At 48.0% G+C, this 11,779-nt stretch overlaps 1 protein-coding gene across 3 annotated transcripts in view; it reads left to right on the top strand.

Moving 5' to 3' along the window:
• Positions 1-11,779, top strand: part of EFHC2 (EF-hand domain containing 2) — a 181,624-nt gene that overhangs the window by 163,652 nt on the left and 6,193 nt on the right. For all 3 annotated transcript variants that reach the window (XM_077768535.1, XM_077768533.1, XM_077768534.1), the window contains one exon: positions 5,289-5,394. In XM_077768535.1, coding sequence (XP_077624661.1) covers positions 5,289-5,394 — 106 coding nt within the window. The remainder of the gene's footprint in view (positions 1-5,288; positions 5,395-11,779) is intronic.

Consider the following 11,779-nt stretch of genomic DNA (forward strand, 5'->3'; position numbering starts at 1 on the left):
TGGGTGTATGTATGTGTGGCTGTGTATAGATTCACTGTGCTCAATACTTTATAGGCTCTTCTTGTCTGGAGGCTCCGTCCTTTAGGTCTGGGAAACTTTCCATTAATTTTTAGTAATTTCCTCCCTTCCGTTTTCATTTTTCTCTTGTGAGAACTCCTGTCATTAAAATTTTGGATGTCCTGGATTTGGATCTCTCCTTTCCCAGATTTTCTCTTTGTCTTTATGATAGGCTTATGNCGACAGATATTCTGCCTCTCCCAGTGTGTCTGTTTACTACCAGCAGATTTTTTTATTCCAGGAGCCCATTTCATCTGAATGTTCCTTTTTGTAGCTTTCTGTTCTTTTTTCATGGGTATACTGCATCCTCCTTTCTCACCTCTTGCCCTCCGCAACCTCAATGTCTTTGTTTTTCTGATTCCTTTTTTTCTCCCCTGTGGCTGTTTTGGCTTCCATTCTTAATGCTGGAAGCTTCTTTTTCTTTCTAAACTTTTTTTTTACATTTTTAAATTTATTTTTGAGAGACAGAGTGAGACGGAGTATGAACTGGGGAGGGGCAGAGAGAGAAGGAGACACAGAATCTGAAACAGACTCTAGGCTCTGAGCAAGCGTTCAGCACAGAGCCTGACGCGGGGCTCAAACCCACAAACCATGAGATCATGGCCTGAGCCGAAGTCGGACGCTCAACCGACTGAGCCACCCAGGCGCCCTGTTTTTAATTTTTTTTAAGTTATTCATTTTGAGAGCGAGACAAAGAGAGCAAGCGGGCGAGGGGCGGAGAGAGAGGGGGAGAGAAAGAATCCCAAGCAGGCTCTGCACCATCAGCACAGAACCCGATGCGGGGCTCGAACTCGCGAAACGCGAGTCCGTGACCTGAGCTGAAACCAAGAGTTGGATGCTTAACCGACTCAGCCACCCAGGCGCCCCGATGCTAGAAGCTTTTTGAGGATCTTGTGGATTGGTGGGTTTCCCTGCCCAAATCCATCTCCTACCCCTCATTTTCATTAGGTAATCCCCAGAAGCTGGACTCTGGAGATCCTTCTGAGACCATTCAGAGGATCAGGAGAGGAATCCTACCTTCTTCTGCTGGGATAGGAGGGAGGGTGGAATGAGGGAAAGGAGGGTCACTGACGCATGGCTATAGGGATCCTCAAAATGGGAAAGGGGAAGGAAGGGGGCCGAGTTACACCCTCAGGTTCCGTGTGCGATGCTCTCCTCTGCCCTCGATTATGCTTCAGCTCCCCCAGACCGAAGCTTCTTAAGTTGGATTGCTCTGGAAGAGGACAGTGTAGAAAAAGATACTTGGGGTTCGAGGTGCCCTGGCTGTGTTCAAGGGCTTTGAAACTGCCCTTACTTTCAGTGCCACCCAGTGTTCCTGCCTCAGTTGGCATCTGGAGCCTGCATTCGCTGAGCGCCTCAGGAGTCCTGTGGGCCACACCGGCTGATCTCTTAAGAGGCCCCCTCATTTTGGTGACCTTTTGGTGAGAAAGGGAGACACATGTTTGTGACCAATCCATCACGATTAACTGCAACTCTGTCCACTTCCAATGGCAAAGAATTCTTCCAAGAAACATTGGCTCGTTTTATCCCTTTTAATTGAAAGATGTTTTGTTCTTTTCTCCCTTGCCCCTCTTGCTGGGAGTTCCGTATCCATTGAGATCCTCTAAGACAGAACTGAAAAGAAAAACTTTGGCGTGTTATACCCCATTAGCTCAACTCTTTGAAGCCCGGCCCTGGGTCTTTGGAAAGATTAAATCTCTCAAACATTTTTCCTCAGAAAAATGTCAGACATCACTTCTAAGCTGTGTACGCTTCCACTTCCAGCTTTTGAGCCTTCCTGAATATCATTTGATTCATGAATGTCCTTTCCCAATAGCCTTTGAAATGGGTGAGTGGTTAGATGTGTCGAGTCTGACATATCAGCGGGGTGCCTGTGGGTAACAGGTAGGGATGAATAAATAGAAGACTTCCTAGGAACAAACTATGATGACAGGAATTCCGGTGACGATTCCAGAAATCTTTCTAGAAGTTTCAACTGCCCTCATCCAGGGCAAATGCAGATTCGGGTAGGGGAAACTCAGGGAAGAGAAACTTCAGGAGGGCCTTTCTGAAGAAGCAACATTTGAATTGAGACTTTCAGACAAAGGGACCTTTGCCTTTCTGATGCAAATGCCTTGCATTTCTTGCGGGGGCGGGGGGACCTTGGCCTGCTCAGAGAACAGGAAGAAGAAGGCTAGTGCACCTGAAATGTTGTGGACAGAGATGGAATTTTCCGGTGAGATCAGAGAGGTCAGTGATGGCCGGATGATGTACGGTGTTAGAATCCTTGATAAGGAGTTCAGCTCGTGTTCTAAGTGGATTGGGAAGCCATTGGAGAATTCTGAGGAAGAAAGTTATTGACCTGGTCCACGTTTTTAAAAGCTCATCCTGACAGAGGCTGTGTCTGCATCATGGTCAGAGTAGAAGCAGTAAGGTCAAGCTTTGAAGCTATTGTTACGACTCAGGTAAGAGTTGATGGTGGCTTGGAATTAGTGAGTGGGAGATGAGGTGGAGGAAAGGACTTGTGATCTGCTAGGTGATAGAACCCTCAGGACTGGTTAGTGGATTGTATGTGGGGCGTGAAGTGTAATGTGATCCTAGATTTGTCTGGTAATCTTTTCACTGGTTTCCAAATTACTGGGGTATCCCACTTCTGAAACCTCTAGGATTAAATAAATGTCTCCTGTAATTGACGTAATGGGAATTTACCGACAACTACATTCTGTACTACAGAAACAGAGGAACTTACTTCATTGGTGATCTCATCCAATGGCTCAATCTGGTGGCTTTAAAAAAATTTTTTTAATGTTTATTTTGTTTGAGAGAGAGAGAGCACAAGTCGGGGAGGGACAGAGAGAGAGGGAGACACAGAATCTGAAGCAGGCTCCAGGCCCTGAGCTGTCAGCCTCTCAGAGCCCGACGTGGGGCTCAAACTCATGAACTGTGAGGTCATGACCTGAGCCAAAGTCGAACACTTAACCAACTGAGCCCCCCCAGGCGCCCCTCAATCTGGTGGCATTGAATACCATCTATATGCTGATGGCTGCCACATTTTATCTTCAACTCGAACCTCTTGCCTGAATTTCAAGCTCCTAGATCCTACTGCTCACTTCCCATCAAAGTATAACATATGCAGGTAAGACTTCCGGTTGTCTTCTCCCGACCTGTAGCCTCGGCAGCCCTTCCACTCAGGTCAGCTGTATTTTTCCAGTTGGTCCAGAAATAACCCCTTNTTGATCCCTCCTCTGGATGACTGTAAATGACTGCTAACTGCCCTCACCACTTTGGCCCTGGCCCTGCATCCTCGTCTCAATATATCAGTGGGAACGATCTTTAGGAAATATAAGTTAGGTCCCATAACAGCCCTGTGTACAGAATGCTGCAGTGGCCCTTCCTTCTCTTCAGTAGGAAAGTGAAAGGCTCTAGATGATCTCATTCTCTGACCTCAGCTCCTACTCAGAGTATCAGGGAATACTTTTCCTCCAGGCTCCATGCTAAAGGGAAGTTTCTTACAAAACATCTTTAATTGATTGAGTTTTCGTTCCTCTCCCAGAGCACACACAAATAAAAGACATAATGGTCCCGCGTTTTGGCTACAAATATTTCCATAAACAGAGCATGTCCTTTCAAGGAGTTCAAATGACGAGCGAGCCAAAATCCAGACGATAAACAGTGGTAAGGGGCGGCATACTGGAGTTGCATCCCTGAATCCTNGAATAACCGAATTCCCTTTCCCCTCTTCTGATCGCTGTTTATTCTACTTTGTTTAGATTGATGACTCTGTGTGACTTCATCTTGTAACGCTGAACTTAGTACTGCTAATTTTTATTAGGTTATAAATACGAGCTATTATTTTCTTTAATCCTGAGGGGGGGAAAAGTCCTTTGGCTGGTTAGGAGTATGCTGTTTTCCTACGTTTATCACCACCAAGTTTTCTGATAATTAATCAGCCCCCGTTCATCCTTACAACAGTGTCTCGTGCATCTCACTTGCTGGTGGGAGGGGCGTGTTGAGTTGGAGGTCCTGAAGGTGTCTGAAACAATACCTCTGTCTTTTCCTTCAAAAAATGATGGGACACGGCCAGTGTGTGTTTTTCAGCCTCAAAAATGGGCAGAATGTGGGACGCCGGGGTGGTTCAGTCGGTTGAGCGTCCGGCTCTTGATTTCGGCCCCAGGCCACGATCCCAGGGTCATGTGATCAAGCCCCAGGTTGAGCTTGGTGCTGACTGAGCCTGCTTCAGATTCTCTCCCTCTCCCTCTGTCTCTCTGTCTCTCTCTGTGTGTAAAATTTTTAAAAAATGGCAGAATGTGGTCAAATTCAGAATAGGTGGCATTGAGGTATTCTACTGAGAAGTATTTTGCTTGTATTTAGGTCATTCTAACAATTGTGTTGAAATTACTAGGTCTTAATGGCCAAAAGTCTATTATGGTTAAGGTCACAGTTATGCCAATGTTTTCTTTTAAGTGAAAGTGGGCTTACTTAATGTTTTCTCTTGTAAATTTAAAACAATTCAGAGGATACAGAAAAGTCTGAAGAAAACAGCAAAAAATCAGTCTCTCTTCCCAGAAATAGCTGTTTTTAGTACTTCAGTGTACTGTCGCTAGGCTTTTTCTGTGCCTTTTTATATAAATAAAAACCTCGAGTAAGATCATAACTCTACATACTGTTTTATAACCTCCTTTCTGCTCAACAATATATCATGAACATATTTCCATGACAGTATATGTGGATCTAAATAAACCCTTTTTAATGGCTAGATAGTAAATGATAAAGATACCTTTTATCTTTCCTAAAGATATCTTAGTAGACAAAATGAATCTAGGCTCCCTTTTAAAATTTAAAAGGCATGCAATCTGAGAAATACAAGGAGATTTTATTTTACTGACTTACAGGATCAACCGTATGAAATTAAAGGGACCTTCCAATACTCTGAACAAAATGGTCTCGGTTACTGAATAAACTCCTTTCTTTCTGTGGGAGCTGCCACAGATATTTATTGAGCCCCTGCTAAGTGCCAGCATTAATCTAGGTGTGGGGACACATCGGTGAAGTAGCTGTGTGCAATCTCTGCTCGCAACGAGTTCACAGTCTCATAGAAAAATAGAAAAACAAGAAAAAAGAAAAAAAATAAAGAACCTAGTAAGATATTGAAACATCCTGACATTACGCTTTCGTGGTAGCATTTAAGGTGCAGTTTTTCGTCCTGAATTCTGCAGATCGAGTCAAATTATATACTACGATTCTATTTTCAGGTTCGAAGATGGCGAAAAACAAATAAATTATGAGTTATTCTTCAATGCGCTGAACTGGAGAATGAATCCAATGCCCGAGTTGGAAGGAGTATCGTTCACTAAAGAGGTAAAATCAATCAACCCCTATTTAAAAAAAATTTTTTTTAGTGGTTTATTTTCGAGAGGGAGACAGAGCATGAGCGGGGGAGGGGCAGAGAGAGAGGGAGACACAGAATCTGAAACAGGCTCCAGGCTCTGAGCTGTCAGCACAGAGCCCGATGCGGGGTTCGAACTTGTAACGGCAAGATCATGACCCAGGTTGAAGTCGGACGCTCAACCAACTGAGCTACCCAGATGCCCCAATCAACCCCTGTTTTAGATACCAGCCGTGGCTTGCCTCCCTTGCATTCTTTAATAGCCTTTATCTTAACCATTCTGTTTCCACGTAAAGCGTTAACATCCGTGCTTTTGGAAAAAGCGCTTATGTATTCCTGAGTATTTGCGGTGAAGGCTAATCACTTTCCATGCAAAGCGAACATCTGCGCTCTCCGAGCATGCCTTTTCTTACGCAGCTGAATTTGTGTTAACTCCAGTCGCATCCAATTATATGGAAAATAGGATAATAGGTTACAGTTATAAATAGATATAAACACTGTTATCAAGGGATTCTGCTAACATCATCACGAGCCATGAGAGCAAATCTCAAATGGTGCACATGTCAAGAATCCCCAGTGTATCTGCGGCTGGGGATACAGGTTGGCCGTGGGTGACGCGGGAGAGTCTGGGGATGCACGTGTCACAGTGGAGCCACACGTACCATAAAAATTCAGTAGACAGATGCTTGGTGAGGGAACACAAAGTTCCCGCGATCCGATGGTGCTCTTAACATCGTGGGATTGTCCCAATTCCCTGAGATCTCTTCGGACCGATTGTCTTCAAGGAGCGGGTGGGTGGATGGTTGTTTGTTTATATTTTACCATGCTCCAAAAATTGAGTTTCTTGGGAAAGTCCCTTGATAAAGCAAAGGTCTCACGGCTCCTCCCAGAAAGGAGGCCATTAGTCCTCCGTGTCTCTGCTGAGCGGCTCATGCTGGCCTGAACTGGCCTAGGGCCCTGGGGAGTTCCCTCGGGCACCGCCGCTCTTCTGGAGCCACCCAACCAGCAGCCTTAGAACCTTCCGGATGGTGGCCTTTGGAGTCATGCATAGCTAGGGCCGAATTCTGGCTCTGCCACTTGGCTTAGCAGAGCGGCTTTCAGTCACTTAACTCATTCGCTTAGAAATCTAATCCTCCAGGGCGCCTGGGTGGCTCGGTCGGTTAAGTGTCCGACTTCGGCTCAGGTCACGATCTCACAGTTTGTGGGTTCGAGCCCCGCGTCGGGCTCTGTGCTGACAACCAGCTNGAGGAAAGGTCATCATTGCTGCCTTTGGGGGGCCCCACTGCTGACGGGGGAATTCAACACACACAGGATTTGGGAGTATGGTGTGATCCAGCCTGCATGGAATGGAAGGGGTCGAGGAGGAAGCCGCCCAGAAATTAGACTAGGGCTGGGGGGTGGGGGGCCCGCATGGCTCAGTCGGTTAAGCGTTCGACTCTTGATTTCGGTGCAGGTCCTGGTCTCACGGGGTTTGTGAGTTCAAGCCCTGCATCGGGCTGTGCACTGACAGCGCAGAACCTGCTTGGGATTCTTTCTCTCTCCCTCTCTCTGCTCCTGCCCTGCTTGTATGGGCGTGCTGTCTCTCGCTCTCCCTCTCTCAGAAAAAATAAACTTAAAAAAAAAATGCTTAAACAAAACAGAAATAAGACTGGCTTAGGGGTGGGGGGTGGGGTGGCCAGGAGGTCTTCTCAGGGGAGGTGACTTTGAAGGATGAGTAGTACGAGTGAGCGAGAGAGGAACGTGGCATGGTATGGAAAAGGCATTCCTAGCAGGGGCTCTGGGACAGGGAGGACAGCATGGCGCCTGCACAAACCCCGAAGGAACTGGTGTAACTGGCGTGAAGGCACGAAGGCATGAGGAGGAGGCGGCTCGACGTACCCGTGAGGCTGAGGTTTGAATATTGTCCCGCAAGCTCTGGACCCCGTGCACAGATTTCAAGGAAGAGAGCGACACGGTCACGTGTGTCCCTTTAAAGGGAGCTTTGCTCTGGCTGGATGGTGGGCAGGTTGGAGAGGGGACACGGCGGGTGTCCACTGTTGCCATGGCAACCCCAAACACGTAGGGCATCTCCTGTGTGCCGAACACGAAGACCGGAAAGATCTGTTAGCTCCTTTAATCCTCCTAACAACCCCAGGAGGTAGGTGACTCTCTGCGATCCCCATTTCGGAGACGAGGAGGTTAGAAAACCAGCAAGTACAAGTGCCCGTTCCACTGTGACAAAGAAAACACCGTCTTTTTTAATAATAATTGTTATTGAGGATCTTGCATTTAATTCGCTACAACCCAAGACGCCCTCACCAAAACAGATCGGGACTGTCCTTTGGTAACCTTCTCATTCTTATCCACGCACGTACTTAAGAATGAGAGATGGCGTTTACAGTCTACCTTTTCCTTCCATGTTACGGTGTTCTGTGCTGGCTGGGTAGCACCCATTTGTCCCGTTAGAGGACTTTTCTCCGGCCCCCCTCCCCTGCTCGGAGTCCCGGGCAGCTGACCTTTACGGGCGGCATCAACGGGTCCGCTAGCCCTCTGCTCCCCCCCCCCCCCGCCCTGCCTCCGTTGGGTTGGCCAGGGGCGTGCAGCAGCCTGAGAAAGGCGGNTCAGGACCCATTGCCACCCCTTCAGCCCTGGGTGGGGGTAACAGCTCCGCCCCGCCATTGACACTGGAGGGTCCCCTGTGGCTCCTCCTGCGCACTTCCCGCAACTTGGTAAGCAGTCACGGTACTAAATGCCCCTCAACTTCCCCACGTTGCTTGTGCCCTCTCTCCCCTGTGGCGTCCTGCATGCCGTGATGCACGCGCTTTTCGTGCTGGTTGGCGACTGCCTTTGCTGTTCGTCTCCTTACTTCCTACCTGTCTCCTGTTGCACCCAGCCCACCACCCAAATGTTCACCTGTATGTTGAGGGCTTCATCACTAACTGTACAAAAATGTGATCCTAGGGGCGCCTGGGCGACATGGTCAGTTGAGCATCCAGTTCTTGATCTCGGCTCAGGTCACGGTCTCACCGTTCAGGAGTCCAAGCCCCACATCCGGCTGTGCGCTGAGGGCGTAGAGCCTGCTTGGCATTCTGTCTCTCCTTCTCTCTGCCCCTCCCTGCTTGTGCGTGCTCTTTCTCTCTCTCTCTCTCTCTCAAAATAAAAAAGTAAACTTAAAAAAATTTTTTTAATATCCAATTCTACCACATGCATTTATCTGTGGTGTTTTTCTTAACAGTTCGTCATGGCAACCACTCAAGTTTAATACGTATAGGCCTGAGCCATTCCNTCCATTTTTCTGTTGATGGGCATTCAAGCCACTTTTACATTTTTGCCTCTGACATCGTGGTAGTGTATCACTTTAATTTTTATTTTCCCGCTGACTGAGTTTGAATGAAATTTAATGATCTTTGGGCACGCCGACTAAGAAAGACTTTTTTCATAGCAACCCAGCACGCACGTACACAGTGGAACCAAAGTTTCGTGAAACAGTACTGTTTTAACTACGTGTCCCACAACGGGAGCCTGTCATTTTGGTCTCTTTTCCTCCCTTTCTCTCTTCCCTCTTTTCCTGTTCTTGCCTCTCTCCCCCNACAGTTTGTGACCCATTAAATTGACTTAAGGGCCCACGAAGGATGACCAGCCACACTGGAAGGAGCCACTAGGTCGGAAGGCCAAAGATTCACTTAGCCACCCCTACCCCATTTCATCCCTCACACACTCCGTTGCTGGGACACTTACTGAGCCGTGGACCCTCAGGTGCCTTAGAAGTGTAGAGCAGAGGCTGTGAAACCACATGAACTCGAGTTCACATCCTTAGCTCTATGATTGACCAGCTGGGTGACTTTGTGCAAGTTACTCAACCTGTCCCACGGCAAGAACTTAAATATTTAGCTATTAGTATAATTCATAAAATGCAGAGGTCTTGGGGCACCTAGGTGGCTCAGTCGGTTGAGCGTCCGACTTCGGCTCAGGTCTTGTTCTGGTAGTTCATGAGTTCAAGCCCTGCGTCGGGCTCTGTGCTGACAGCTCAGAGCCCGGCGCCTGTTTCGGATTCTGGGTCTCCTGCTCTCTCTGCCCCTCCCCTGCTCATTCTTGGTCTCTCTCTCTCTCTCTCTCTCTCTCTCTCTCTCAAAAATAAATAAAAATTTTTTAAAAATTAAAATGGAGAGGTCTTACTTCCTCAGTGAAGGGGCCAGACCTTGAGCAGTCAGCTTCCAAGGCTATGGTCAGTGACTCTACCCTTAAAGGTGGAAGAACAGGACAGGAATGTATCATCAGAAAAGGGCCCATGCGTCAGCAGTGGGGTCGCCCAGTTGTTACTCCTATACAGCAAGACTTTACTCTCTGGGCCTCTTTTCAGCTCCGCTGACCAAACCTAGAAGCAGTTCCGTCTGTGGGAGGCATTTGCAAGGGGCCATTTCTTTTCTGCCAATTGCATTCATACTGTGTACGAAACGGTACCACTTTAACTTCATCATGAGAACGTAACTAGATCCCGGAGTCCACAGCACTCTGGTATTCCTAAGCTTGTTATTGTTTCGTAAAGAGGACATAAGATAGCTTGGGAATATTACCAGCGAGTCTGCAATCTCATGTGAAAATATTTAGCGGGAATGGGTTGAGCACAGTATCGCAGAGTTGCTACAGTACGAACAGTAGTGCAAAGTACAGTACCTTCTGAACCGTGTAAGTGTGCTGAAATGTTACTATCCCATAATGCCCTGGGAGTATCCCATAATGCCCTGAGATGCTCCCGTCAGAGCCTGTCACAGGTTGGGTTCCCAGGAAGCGGGTGGAGTTTAAAGTGCAGGATATTTATTTGGGAGTATCCTTGGGATCAGTACATATGGAACGGAGAGGAAGGAGTGGACAGAGGGAGCAGTTGAGGCAGCTCTGGAGCTAGAATGGCCTTTCAGACCCATCCTGAGTTGGGCCACAATAGCTTGGCCTTTGTCCCTGTGGGTTGCTTTAGGAAGGGGACTGATCTTGGGTAACGTGACTCCTTACAGCCAAGATAGCTCTTTAGCCGCGGCCACTGCTGCTGGGGACTCTCAGCAGCTGGGCCACCAAGTCCTTCCCCAAGGAGGTCCCGGATGGTACATCATAGCTTGCCAGCCAGCTATTCTTGAAGCTCTTGTTTTTCTGTCTTTATAAAAAAATAATTGGCATACACTGTTGTATTCATTTCAGGCATACAGCATAGTGATTCGATACTGATACCCATAGCAAAATGGTCACCTAGTTAGTTACCAGCTGTCACCGTACAATGGTATTGGCTATGTTCCCTCTGCTGTACATTACATCCCTGTCTTAGTTATTTTATAACGGGAAGATGGTCCCGCTTCATTCCCTTCACCAATTTCATCCATCCCCTCTGCCATCCCCCTCCTTGGCGGCCATCAGTTTGTTCTCTGTAGCTATGAGTGTTTCTGTTGAGTTCATTTGGTTAGTTCTTCAGATTCCACATATAAGTGAAGTCATGACGGTATTCATTGTCCTCTGTCTGAGTGACTTCACTTAATGTGATGCCCTTGAGGTCCATCCGTGGTGTCATGCATGGCAAGATTTCCATGCTCAACCGACCAAGCCACCCAGGCGCCCCACCCCTCTTGTCTTTTTTATAAAAGCCATTCTGACAGGTGACAGTTGATATCTCACTGTGGTTTGGATTCGCATTTCCCACGTGATGAGTGATGTTGAGCATCTTTCCATGTTCCTGTTGGCCATCTGCAGGTCTTCTTTGGAAAAATGTGTATTCGTGTCGTCTGCCCATTTTTTTTTTTAGTTTATTTATTTTCGAGAGAGAGAGATTGTTCGAGTAGGGAAGAGGCAGAAAGAGAGGGAGAATCTCCAGCATGCTCCTTGCTGTCGGCACAGAGCCCCACTCAGGGCTGTAACCCAGAAAGCTCTGAGATCATGATCCTGTTGACGGATGGGATGGGTGGATGGGGTAGGGCTTTGGGCCACCTCCCCAGCCTGCCCTGATTGAACTGCGGTGTGTGGAGTGAGCAGGGAGGGGCCGAAAAAGAGGAACAGGACCGGTGGCTCTGGCCAACCAGGGGCTGAGCAGGAAGGTGGTCTGGGACAGGGGGTGGGAAAGGCAGGGCCTCAGGAAGTTCCAACAGGGCCTCTCTCCAAAGCAGAGCACAGTGACGGGGAGCCCTGAAGCTAGCGCTGTCCGGCAGTCAGGGGAAGCCAGCGGTCGGCAGGCTTAAACTACCAAGCCTTTAGCCCGCCCGGGGGCCAGAGCTGGCGGTGTCCCCGTACCAGTGAGGTTCCTCGATGAAACCTACACAGCACGCTCAGAGGAGCCAGGGATGCGGATTTAATGAAGGGACTGTTGACGGAGGAATGGCTAGGGTGGCCAGAACCAATCAG

The sequence above is a fragment of the Crocuta crocuta genome, unplaced genomic scaffold (genome assembly GCF_008692635.1).
Source record: "Crocuta crocuta isolate KB4526 unplaced genomic scaffold, BGI_CrCroc_1.0 scaffold467, whole genome shotgun sequence".
NCBI classification, from domain to species: Eukaryota; Metazoa; Chordata; class Mammalia; order Carnivora; family Hyaenidae; genus Crocuta; species Crocuta crocuta.